The sequence below is a fragment of the Fukomys damarensis genome, unplaced genomic scaffold, assembly GCF_012274545.1.
Source record: "Fukomys damarensis isolate Sample0158 unplaced genomic scaffold, DMR_v1.0_HiC HiC_scaffold_2, whole genome shotgun sequence".
NCBI lineage: Eukaryota > Metazoa > Chordata > Mammalia > Rodentia > Bathyergidae > Fukomys > Fukomys damarensis.
In genome coordinates, this window is record NW_022900914.1 from 8,341,476 (window position 1) to 8,353,540 (window position 12,065).

The window sequence follows — 12,065 nt, forward strand, 5'->3', positions numbered from 1 at the left end:
ACGGCCTGGCCGTGGGTCCCAGCCCCCTTCCTGCCCGAACCGCCGCACTGCTGCCCACCCTTCACTTCCCGACCCGGCCAGGTGCTTCCTTTGGGTCCTGCCCTCGCGGTCCCCTCCCTGGCTCGGGCGGCGGGAACGGAGTGGAAAGGAGGCGCAAAATGGGTCTGGGCTGGGGCTCCCGCTGCTCCTCGCGGGGCCAGCCTTTCCGACCCCATCCGACCGAGTAGGCCGACCCTGACTGTGATCTGACCAGTGCCTACCTTACGCGGGATCCCTGCCTCCACCCCACTCCTGGAGGTGGGTGTCGGAAAAGGCGGGCCCACCCCGAATCAACACCCAAACCGTGGGACCCAGGCCAAGTGGGAAATCACCCCCCGGATGTGAGGGAGGGGGGAAGGGAGGAAAAGCCAAGGCAAGCAAGAAAGGTCGCTGGTTCGGCCGAAAAAGGGTGGCTGCGGTAGGCAGCCAACCTTCTCTAGTGAGGGGAGTAGCACCCTGGAGCTCTTCAACCTTCTGCCCAAATAGAACCTTCTCCCGCTCACTCCTTGCTTTCTCTGAGCTTCACCATAAAAGGGAATGGCGGGGAGCCAGACACGGTCGGGGCTGGGCTATTACTCGAGCTGTCAGGGGTAATGGAAGCCAGTTGCTTTGCGGTAGAGGGGGGCCAGGGCTCCTGGGAGGCCTGTGCTTCTCTGAGCCAAAGAAAACTCTACAGGAGCTGCCATGGGGCACTAACAGCAAGGACGGGGAACCAACGTCCTTGGGTTGCACCCTCCCAAATCGACTTCCCTGGCCAGAAACCATCCCGTTTGTGTCCCATCACCCCTCTCCCTCTTTCAGCACAGTGGCTCCTTAACCCAGTTCCAGCTTGGTTTGTATGTAGTTCTCCTGGCCTCCCTCCTCCTCTCCCTTGAGCCCCCACCATTTCCCAGAAGTTTCATATTTAGAATCCCAAGCCCAAAGCTTTCCACGTAACACTGGGGGAAACCCAGACGTGTTCTCCCTGTCCGTCCCTTCTCAGCTGTTGTGTTCCCAGCTCTGCTTGGAGAGAGTGAAGGTCTAGGTCTTAAAGGGTTATACATCATTATGCTTCATGTTTCCTGGAAATTTGAAGCAGACCCAAGTCCAACCAGACACTTAGGTCTACTGTTTAATCAGAACTAGACCTCTGTTATGGTTTGGATCTAGATGTTCCCCCCAAAGCCTCCTGTGGTCTTTGGTGGGGCTTTTTCAGAGGTGGCTGAATGTTGAGTGTGTGACTGACTCATGGTACAGTGCTAGGCCTGAGGGTACTAGGATTAAGGACATGAGTGCTACCTGCCCTAAGTAGTCTGAATAAGATAAAAGGGCCAGAATGATGCTGTTAAGGTCCCTTGCTTGCTCACTTTTGCTGTCTTCTGTGCACCGTGAACTGTTGCCCTTCTGCACACCATGCCACTCTGCCTTTCAGCCAGCCAATTATGGGCTGAAACTTCTACAAACTGAGCTAAATAAACCTTTCCCCCTTTAACTTTGGGTGTTGGGTATTTTGTCACAGCAACAAGAAAAGTGATTAAGACAGCTTCCTTTTTAAAATAAACAGTTCCTTCTGGCCAGGCATTTAGCTAAGTGGTTCTGGTGCCTGCCTCGATAGCACAAGGGCCCAAGTTCGATCCCCAGTACCAAAAATAAAATAAACAGTACCTCTAGGCTGGTCTTTTCTGGATTGCAGATTACAGAGAAGTCCTTGGAAAATGCTTCAGATTTCCAAGCCTGTCCTAAAACCCGCTGACCAAGGTATACAGTATCTTATCACAGCTGAAGGATGCTTTCAGGATCATTTTGTAAAGAAGGAAACAGAGGCCCAGAAGATAACCTGGCCATGCTTCTACATTCCACGTCAAGAGTGTGGATTCCAGTATATCCTAGGGTCAGGGGCAAGAAGGAAAGGACTTATTTTAGAAGTACCCAAAAATGTCCTTCACCTCTCAGAACTTCCTGTGCCTAGGTCAGCCAAGTCTTTATCAGCCTTGAATGGATCATTTGGCCTAGTGCCTGGAAGAACTGAAAGGAAAAATAGTCTCCTGAACCAAACGAGACTCAGCTAAGAACTGACAAGGCTTGAAAAAAGCTTGGATGGAAAAGTATGTGGGAAGGAAGATGCAAAGTGTCACCTGGGGGGACTCCCAAGTGACATGATGGAGGGGTACTTACAGAGTCCAATGTCTGTTTAGTTTTCAGGGAAAGGACACGAGGCGTGGAGTTTGCTTAGGAGTGACAAAACAACAAGACTTGAGGAAAGAAGGACGGGCCTCAAATCCAGGGAGGTTGGTCCCTGAAGTTTTATACCTGAAAGGGAAAAAATTGTTTGCATTTGGGGAGCAAGGGATATTGGCTCAAGACTCCCCACAAGGCTACTGTGATAAAGACAGCATGGTACTGGGAAAAGTAAAAATAAAAACAGAAACAGACCTGAGGATTAATGGAACAGATTAGAAGATGCAGAAACAACTCCAGACATACTTAGCCATCTTATCTTTGACAAAGGAGCCAAACACCTTCACTGGAAGACAGCCTCTAATAGTACTGGAAAAATCTGGCTTTTTCCGCATGCTGAAGATTGAAACTAGAACCATATCTTTTACAGTACACTAAACTAAAATGGAAATGGGTCAAAGGTATAAATATTAAAATCTGCTGGAAGGTAGAATTCTAGAAGACAGTGTGCAAAGACTTTATGGAGAAAACCCTGATTGCACAAGAACTATCACAAATAATCTAACAACTGGGATCTCATTAAAAAGCTTTTGCACAGCAAGAGAAACCACCAACAAAGTGAAGATACAGCCCACAGTGTGGAAAAAAAATTTTCTCAGCTATTCCTCAGACAAAGGACTACTATTTAGACTATATAAAGAACTCAAAAATCAGATTTCCCCAGGGCCAGGGATTTAGCTCAGTAGTACCATGCTTGCCTGGCAAGCACAAAGTCCTGAGTTTGATTCCTGGTACCAGAAGAAAAAAATCAGACTCCCCCCCGCAAAAAAAAATTTAAAGACCCAATCCAAAAATGGACATCTGAAATGAATAGACACTTCTTTAGATGAAGAAGTAGAAATAGCAAATAAGTACTGTAAAAATGTTCAACATTACTAATCATTTGAGAGATGCAAATTAAACAATGCTGTGATTCCATCTCACTCCAGAAAGAATGGCTGTTATCAAGTAAGCGAGGACCAGGGATTTACCTCAGCGGTTCAGTGGCCTGCCTTGCAAGCACAAAGACCCGAGTTCAATTCCCCGGTACCAAAAAAAAGCGAATAACAAATGCTGGAGGGCTGTGGGGAAAAAGGAACCCTTACCCTTTTGGTGGTAGTATGGACTGGTGCAACCACTTTGGAAACCAGTGTGGAGATTCCTCAAAAAAGTAAAACTAGAGGTTCCGTTTGACCCAGCTATTCCCCTTCTTGGTATCTTCCCAAAATAATTAAAGGCACATACCACAGTGATATATCCACAGCCATGTTTATAGTGGCACAATTTGGGTTTGTTTTTTTGTTTTGTTTTGTTTTGTTTCGTTTGGTACTGGGGATGGAACTCGGGTCCTTGTGCTTGCAAGGCAGGTGGCAGAACCACTGAGCTAAATCCCCAGCCCCATAGCAGCACAATATGTAATAGCTAAATCAATTTGTAATAGCTGAAATGCTTATCAACTGGCAAATAGATAAAGAAAATTGGGGTTTTTAAAATATAACGGAGCACTACTCTGCCATAAAGAAGGGTGAATTTCAGACATTTATAGGTAAATGGGTATACCTTGAGGCTATATGTGTGTGGTACCAGGGATGGAACCCAGGTCCTTGCACTTGCCAGGCAGGCACAGTGCCACTGAACTACATCCCTGGCCCCTAGACCATACTCTTAATTGAAGTAAATTGGACACATTGTTGAATACTGCATTGTTTTCCTCTGGTGTGAGAAACTGAGAGTGGAAATAAGGACTAAAATGTGTAATAGATATCAGGAAATGGGAAGAAAATGTTCAAATGGGAAAGGGAACAAGAGAAGGGGAAGGGGAAAAGGAAGGAAGGGACATGGGAAAATAGAAGGAAAAATGGAAACAACGCTCTTGTGTATAGGCAGGGGAGGGAGAAATAGGGGAAGGCAGGATATATTATGTACAGGTGCAAATTCCTTTTTTGTTTTGTTTTGGTACCAGGGAATGAACTCGGGTCCTTGCGCTTGCAAGGGAGGCCACCGAACGGCTGAGCTAAATCCCAGGCCAGGTGCAAATTCCTTATGAGGAGTGTAATCATTACATCTGAAGTGTACCAGTAAATATTTTGCTTTAAAAAAAAAGACTCCTGCAATCTTGAACTCCTATCTGGATTAACATGTGCAAGGTGCTGAGGGTTGATCAGACCCTCAGCTACCTGTTAGAGGGAACAATGAGGAATAAAAGAAAGAGACAAAGACAACTTTCAAGATATAAGAAGGGTACTGGGAGGAGCCCTGCCTTTAGTGGACAGACTCAGTGAACTCCTTGGTTGACCCACTTTTATTAGTGAGACGAACAGAGGAAGGAGTAGGACACATTTCATGAAACAGCAACAACAGAGAATGGGTGGATTAGGATTCGGTTAGTAAGGAACCAGTTTTTCTCTACACCCAAATGCCCGTATATTGACAACTGTCCTCAGCAGTTGCTGTCTTGCCCCAGAGTGCCCGGTTTTCACATTCTGCCCATAGCAGGGATCATGCAGCCTTCTTCATACTGCTCTGTTCCCAAGGCAAGATATTACCCACCTCCAGATTGTGCGATCTGAGTTACTGACTGTCCTACCTAGGGCACATTAGTTCATACTCAGTCAGTGATAGCTGAATGGAATGCATTTATTTCGTAGTATGGCCAACATTTTGGAAACCTCCCGTTTTGAAGAGATTATAAAATAGATCCTGTCCTCTTGCCCCAGGGACTTGGCCTTTTTTAGTGTCTGTGATTCTTGGAAATTGAGGCTTTCTAAAGTGTTAGTTTTGGAAATTTGTGGCTGCCTGCCAATAACATCACCACCACACCACGTCAGCATCACTACTGGTTTATTTCAGATCTCACAAACGATCGTGTCAGCTCTTAGATCTTGACTCCTAATTATAGGACTAAATGAAATGCAAGCTATTGTAACTGTATTTCAAAGCCAACATTTTTTACTTCACATGTTTAAACTGTACAACAAAAAGGAGGGTCAGGGTCTCTCTATGTAGCCCAGGCTGGCCTCCAACTCTTGGAAGTCCTCCTGCCTCAGCCTCCTGATTGCTAGGATTATAGGCATGTACTACCATGCCTGGCTATATAATACAACAAAAATTTTTTTAACTCCAGAGAGCAGGAGAGGAAATGGGTAATAATTGGACAGTGATGAGATCACTAGCATGATTTTGTAGGTTGTTAAAGACTCCCTGAGAGCAGAGGAGAAGCACAGAGCAAAGAAAAAAACTCCTACTAGCAGCCAGGGTAATCTGGAAGGGAAGTGGGCTGGCTTTCTGCCAGGGCCTAGAACTGTTGTAGAGACCAGGGATAAATCTACAACTTTTCACTGACAAAACCTTTGAAATCAGGATCTCCTGTGAACATTTCCTTCAAGTACCACCTTTGTGCTTGTCCCTAAACCTCTACAGAGAAGCCACATATTTCCATTTCTGTTTGGTTCTAGAGATTGCTTTCTTTGCCTTGGTTTTGCATCAGCATTTCTTCGAGCCATCAAGGTCACATTCTAGGCCAGAGAACATCAGAAGCAGGTCTTTCAGAGTCACACTGAAGATTCAGTGACATTCATTCTCATGGCCTCCAATACCCTGGAAATGGTTCCCAGAATCCAGATCCACATTTCTAACCCTCTCCTGGATATTTATTTTCACTACAATGTGTTTGTTACTCTAATCTTAAGTCCAGAATGTCCAAACTAAGATCACATTTCTTTCAAACCTTCCAACCTGCTCTTCTTTCCATCCTCCCTATTTTGGCTCAAACTCAGGAGTGGTCTCTGGAATATCTTTTCATCTGGTCTCACACTACCATAGTAGTCACCACGCAGTCATAACTTTTCTGTTCTTTTCATGGTCATTGTCACCACCAGAGCCTGTCTGCATTGCTTTGCAGTGTAGAATTTGGAAGCAGGCCTAGAAAGCAGACTTTTGATGGTGGCATGGAATTTGCGGAAAGTCACTGCTAGTTAAGGGGGAACTTGAGATAGGATAGAAGAAATAAAGATAAGTAGAGAGTAGACAAGGAATAAGAACTGTACCCTTAGGAAGACTGCAACTTCCAGGGCTCAGGTTACCCAAGGCTATCCATACTGGCATTCCCTAGGCTAATTTTTGCTTTTTTCTTTCCAGACCCATCATACCCAAAATTCCTTAAGGATAGTGCAAGCCCTTGTAGCTTAGCTAAGAAAGTAAAGAGCAGGAACCTGATCTTAAGAGAAAGGAGCACACTGAAAAAATTCAAAGAATGCTTAGATCATCCATCCACCTTAAAAAAACAAAACGCAAAACTGGGCTCATGCTTTTCACTGTCAAATGGGCCACTATCTTCCTGTGGGTAGGCCATCCTTTTCCCATACACCAAGACCCAAGACGGAACTTCCTGCAGACTCACAGATTCCATAGGTCTCCTCCTGCTCAAGATAACATAAATGTTCCCCGTTCCAGGAAATGATGTGCCTTGTTCTCTGAACACCCTCACACCCTGGAATGGAGCATACCGTTATTAATGAAATTCCTATGCTAGCTACAAGGGAACGAAGGCAGACCACTTTTCCTGAGCCTGCCCTCCCACCCCACTTAAACTGACATTACTACCTAAGTTCTCTCTTTTCCACAGCTCTCCTCTGCATACCCCCAGCAGCCAGCTGTCTCTTCCCTCCTCCTAGCCAGAACACACATCATCCCTTTGTCCAGGCCTCTTGGCAGTTGGTGTGTCCTACACTGTGGTTGTTCTGTTTCAGGGTTGTGTCCCATTTCCCAACAGCCGAGTTGTTCCTTAGTTGGCAGTGACTCAAGCTTAGCTGTATGTGTCCCCAAAGTAATGGCCCGACCTTCCCCAAAATACACCCAGTGCGCATATGCATTTGGGCCTTTAAGAAAAAGACTTCTCTTGCTCACAACCCCGGCACTTCTAGGTTCCTTTCTTTTTCCTCTGTCTTCCTCAGGTTTCCTGCCTGCCTCAGTGGAGCTCTTTCTCCTCCCAGTCCCAGGAGCCCCCTTTCCTCTCCTGCTTCTTTGTCCTCGGTCACCCACCTGGCTCTTTAGAGCCTACTCTCACCCTACCATTGACTTGCCATGTTTCCTTGAACAAGTTACCTTCCCACCATGGGCCTCAGTTCCCAGCTTTAAAAAGAAGCAGCTGGACCAGCTGGTGCCTGAGGGTCACAGGGCCCAGTTCGTTCTCCCCTGAGCAGTCCTGCCCTCCTGCTTTCTCCTTGGGGCTGTCTCTCCGTCCTATCCCACAGGACACTGTTCTGGCCCAGAGGAGCTGTGGCCTCTGGCTCCCATTACCCGTCCTAGTCACCAGCCTGAGCCTCCTCTGCAGCTTTGGCCCAGGCTCCATGTGGCCTATCTGAGGGGCTGGTCCCAAGCCAGGCGGCAACTCCACATTTCTCTGTTTTTCCTTTTTTTTTTTCTCTCTCTCTCTCTCTCTCTTTCCCGGAGTTAACAAGAAGCAGATGTGGCGTATGGTGGTTGGAGAGGTGGGGGGAGGAAGGGGGAGGCTGGACCGCCAGCCAGACAGGGGAGAGGGAGGGAGGGAACCGGGAGGAGGAGGTGGCCCGTCCCACAGTCACTCCTGCGCCTCCGAACAGCCACAGGGGCAAAGCCCTGTCACCCCCAGGATCCAGTCATCGGGGGAAAAGGACAGGGACACCAGAAGAGGGCCAGCTGAAGAGAGGGGGCGGAGGCCCAGGAAGCAGCATCTAGAGGGACAGGGGCCAGACACAGGAGGCCCAGGGCCCAGAGAACAGACTCCTCTCAGAAGTGAAGAAGAGGAGAGCGGAAGGAACCGAGGGAGGGACAGACGGGAGCCTGAGGAGGAAAGAGGAGGGGGAGAGGGGTCAGGCCCGGCAGCCAAGGAGGAGGCGTGCGGCTGGGGGCTGCCGGCAGGAAGCAGGGACAGGACTGGCCCGGTCGCTGTCCTCTGGGGCAGCAGCATCCCCCGGGACCCGGCAGAGGCTGCAGTGGTCAGGCTGGGATGTGTCTCTGACAGCCGCCTCAAAGTGCCCCGCCATGGCCCCCAGCACCTTCTGGAGCTGCTACCTCTGCTGCCTGCTGACCGCAGCCGTGGGGGCTGCCAGCTACCCGCCTCGGGGTTACAGTCTTTACACAGGGGGCAGCCGGGCCCTCAGCCCCGGGGGATCCCAGGCCCAAAGTGCGTCCCGGCCTGCCAGCCGACACAGGTAAGAGTCTGAATCCCAGCCTGGAGGGAGGCCGGTGGGAAGGCAGTCAGAAGGTGGGGGTGCTGGTGGCCCTCCTCGGGGCTGTGCCCTAACTCAGGGAGGAGGGGAGAAAGAAGCCCATCCAACAGTGGACCTCAAAGCCCACCTTCCCATGGGTCCTTTCTCAGGGTCCAGGCTGAGTGGGATCAGCTCCCTGCTCCTCCCCACCAGGACCTGCACTCTGTGCCCAGGGAAACTACCGAGTGGCATGGGCCAGGTCTTCCCGCCAGCTGCCAAGCTGTATGCCAGTCCTGGAGCCTCGGGCAGACCTTTTGTCCTTCTCGGGCTTCCTCGGCCCCATCTAGTAATCCGTGATTCTGATACCACTCCTGCTCTGCTCCTCCACCTTCCTCCCGCCACGGATCAGAGGCCACGTGAAAGAGGCCCAGACTACAGTGCTGTGAGCCCCAGGGCACAGAGCTCATCAAGGGCTTATTCTTTCCTTAACCCTGGGCGGGTTCAGCCTGCCTTGTTCTCCCTCTTGAGCTGGGGGTTGAAAAGCTGTGTCCAGGGGACGCTCCACAGGGACCCCACTGGCTGGCTCACACACAGTATGCCATGCCTGGCACAGGCAGAAGGGACACAGGTGACCCTGAAGCTAGAGGCTCCCCGGGTTGCTGCAGCCACGAGGACTGACTTCTCTGCAGCTGCGGTTCTCCATTCAGTGCTGCTCCCCATCTTGAAGTCTTTATGTGCTCTGACTATACAGGAAAGTGTGGGAGGCTGCCACCCATTGAGCCCCAGGGACCTTCGTCCATTGACCCCTTCAGCCCCCCTCGGCCCCTCAGGCTCCACTCTGGGGCACGTGTCTCTGGTCCTTGGGCCCAGGTAGGATTGTGCCTGCAGGAACTGGTGCGCCTATGTGGTGACCCGGACAGTGAGCTGTGTCCTTGGGGATGGAGTAGAGACCTTCGTCAAGCCGGACTACCAGCCCTGCAGCTGGGGCCAGCCCCAGTGTCCTCGAAACATCATGTGAGTCCCCAGCGCCAGGGGATGGGCACTTGGGAGCTGCAAAGGGGCAGAAGGTGGAGGGGGCAATTCAGGGAAGCAGGTGGCAGGTGGTAGCAGGACAGGGCTTCCGTCAGAGCCACTGTGGGGGAGATGCCAGGGAGAGGCCTGGCTAGCAGGACAGTGGACATACGTCTCTTACCTGTCACCCGCCATGCCTTCTCTGGGCCAGGCATCCTCTAGGAGAGGAGCTCAAGATTCCAGCACCAGGCAGGGGGAGGAAGAACAGAGACTTGGCCTTTGGCCAAAAAGCTGACAGCTGTCAACTGAGCAAGGCCACATGCGCCCAGAAAGGGGACCCAGCCTGAGGGACAGGCCTTGCTCACTAGTAGCTGCCCATCTCTGAGCACTGGGACTTGGGTCATGGACAGAACAGAGATCACAGAGGCCTCTCTCTGCCTCTGCCAGGTACCGCAGCTTCCTCCGCCCTCGCTACCGTGTGGTCTACAAGACAGTGACAGATATGGAGTGGCGGTGCTGTCAGGGGTATGGGGGAGACGACTGTGTGGAGGGTCCCGCCCCCGCGTTGGGCCCTGCGCTCTCCACGCCACACCCCCAGCCCCGGCCTGCCCGCCCCAACCTCTCTGGCTCCAGTGCAGGCAGCCACCTCAGCGGACTAGGGGGAGAGGGTGAGTGTGGGAGCTGCCGGCAGGGTGAGCACCCTGGGGGGAACATGGGCCAGGCAGCTGAGGGAAACCCCCATGCTGTAAGGCAGGGAGAACAGGGTTAATGAGGTCCCCAGATTCCGTGTGTGTGTGTGTGTGTGTGTGTGTGTGTGTGCCTGTGTCTGTGTCTGTGTGTGTGTGTGTGTGTAGAGAGACAGAGAGAGAGAGAGAGAGAGAGAGAGAGAAGGTGAAGACCAATAAGTCAACAAGAGCTATAGGAAAAAGACAGAATGTGCTCACCAGCGCCCACATGTGGCCAAGACCTTTCCTAGTTGGGAACAACTGCAGGAGTAAGGGAGAATTCCTTTGAGAAGCCAGTCCATGGGGAAGACAGCTGAGACTACAAGTCCTAGCATGCACTACCCCTGAGTACAGGTCCCAGGGACGTCTGTGGCCTCCAAAGACTACAGGTCCCAGAATGCAGCAGTTCCCATTGCTATCTTCCCTTTTGTCTCTGCCACCGGATGTGCTGTTTTCCTGCCAAAGAGATAACCATGTTATAATTATGGACACAGGAACTTCTGACTCTGGCCATCCAGCCAAAGCTGTAGCATGCTTGCCGCGGACCTCTTGTTTGTTCCCATGCTAGTGTGGGGAAGTGTTCAGTCATTGCTAAAGTGTGGGATCCAAAGTGCTCCCCTCCCCCATGCATTCCCCTTCCGTGCCTTTTGACAGCCCTAAGAGGGAGAGCAGATAGTGTCATTCTCATTTCCCAGATGAGGAAGCGATTAGTCAGAAGTTAAGAGGAACTGTGGACAAGTATCCACAGTGGAAAGAACATGGGTTTGGTGGCCAGAGAGATGATCTGGACTTGATTTTGGTGTTGCTACTCATTTAACTTTTAATCCATGGCCAGTTTCCTAGTATCTCTGGTCTTCCGTTTCCTGATCCACCAAACAGGAAGGAAGAGTTAGTAATATCTGCCCAGGGTAGAAGGTGTAAAAGCTTTGGTTTAAATTTGGCCTAAAGGCATTCAGTGAACAGAGTTTCTTTTTTCTTTTCTTGCCCAAATCACCCAAAGAAGAAGCAGAGCCAGTTAGGCCTGAGGCTCTGACTTGCTGGAGCTGGAAAAGCAGGGCTTAGCGGGTAGACCCTGTGTTCTGACATCCAGCCCCTCCGCCCTCTGCCTTTCCCTCTCTCCAGGTCCTGGGGAGTCAGAGAAGGTACAGCAGCTGGAGGAGCAGGTGCAGAGCCTGACCAAGGAGCTGCAAGGCCTTCGGGGTGTCCTTCAGGGACTGAGTGGACGCCTGGCAGAAGATGTGCAAAAGGCTGTAGAGACAGCTTTTAATGGGAGGCAGCAGCCAGCAGATGCAGCTGCCCGCCCTGGTGTACACGAAACCCTCAATGAGATCCAGCACCAGCTGCAGCTTCTGGACAATCGAGTCTCTACCCATGACCAAGAGCTGGGCCACCTCAACAATCATCACAGTGGTGCTGCTGGTGGAGGCAGCAGGGACTCGGCCCCAGTCCCAGCCCCTCCTGGCTCCAATGAGGAGCTACTGCGGCAGCTAGAGCGGCGGCTACAGGAATCGTGCTCTGTGTGCCTGACCGGGCTGGATGGCTTCCACCAGCAGCAGCAGGAGGACAGGGAGCGGCTGCGAGTGCTAGAGAAGTTACTGGCCTCTGTGGAGGAGCGACAGCGACAGCTAATGAGCCCCACCATGGGTCGCAGGCCACCTCAGGAATGCTGCCCGCCAGACCTGGCCCGGCGACTGGCAGACCTGGAGAGGAGGCTGGACGTAGTGGCTGGCTCAGTGACAGTGCTGAGTGGGCGGCGAGGCACTGAGCTGGGGGGCGCCTCGGGGCAGGGGGGCCACCCCCCAGGCTACACCAGCTTAGCCTCCCGCCTCTCTGTCCTAGAGAACCGCTTCAACTCCACCCTGGGCCCCTCAGAGGAACAGGAGGAGGGCGGGCCTGGGGGGGCTGG

General features: G+C 51.4%; 2 protein-coding genes across 3 annotated transcripts in view; one reads left to right on the forward strand and one right to left on the reverse strand.

The window, feature by feature from the left end:
- The window catches only part of Ost4 (oligosaccharyltransferase complex subunit 4, non-catalytic), a 1,690-nt gene extending 1,344 nt beyond the window's left edge, over positions 1 to 346 (reverse strand). Inside the window, exon 1 of the mRNA XM_010604797.3 lies at positions 261 to 346. The gene's annotated coding sequence lies outside the window, so the exon portion shown is untranslated. The remainder of the gene's footprint in view (positions 1 to 260) is intronic.
- A 7,401-nt stretch (positions 347 to 7,747) lies between these two features.
- The window catches only part of Emilin1 (elastin microfibril interfacer 1), a 7,663-nt gene continuing 3,345 nt past the window's right edge, over positions 7,748 to 12,065 (forward strand). The window contains exons 1-4 of one of the 2 annotated variants that reach the window (XM_010604795.3): positions 7,748 to 8,426; positions 9,312 to 9,437; positions 9,882 to 10,102; positions 11,282 to 12,033. In XM_010604795.3, the coding sequence (XP_010603097.1) occupies positions 8,257 to 8,426; positions 9,312 to 9,437; positions 9,882 to 10,102; positions 11,282 to 12,033 (1,269 nt within the window). In that variant the 5' untranslated portion in view covers positions 7,748 to 8,256. The remainder of the gene's footprint in view (positions 8,427 to 9,311; positions 9,438 to 9,881; positions 10,103 to 11,281; positions 12,034 to 12,065) is intronic. The other variant, XM_010604796.3, reaches the window with a different exon arrangement.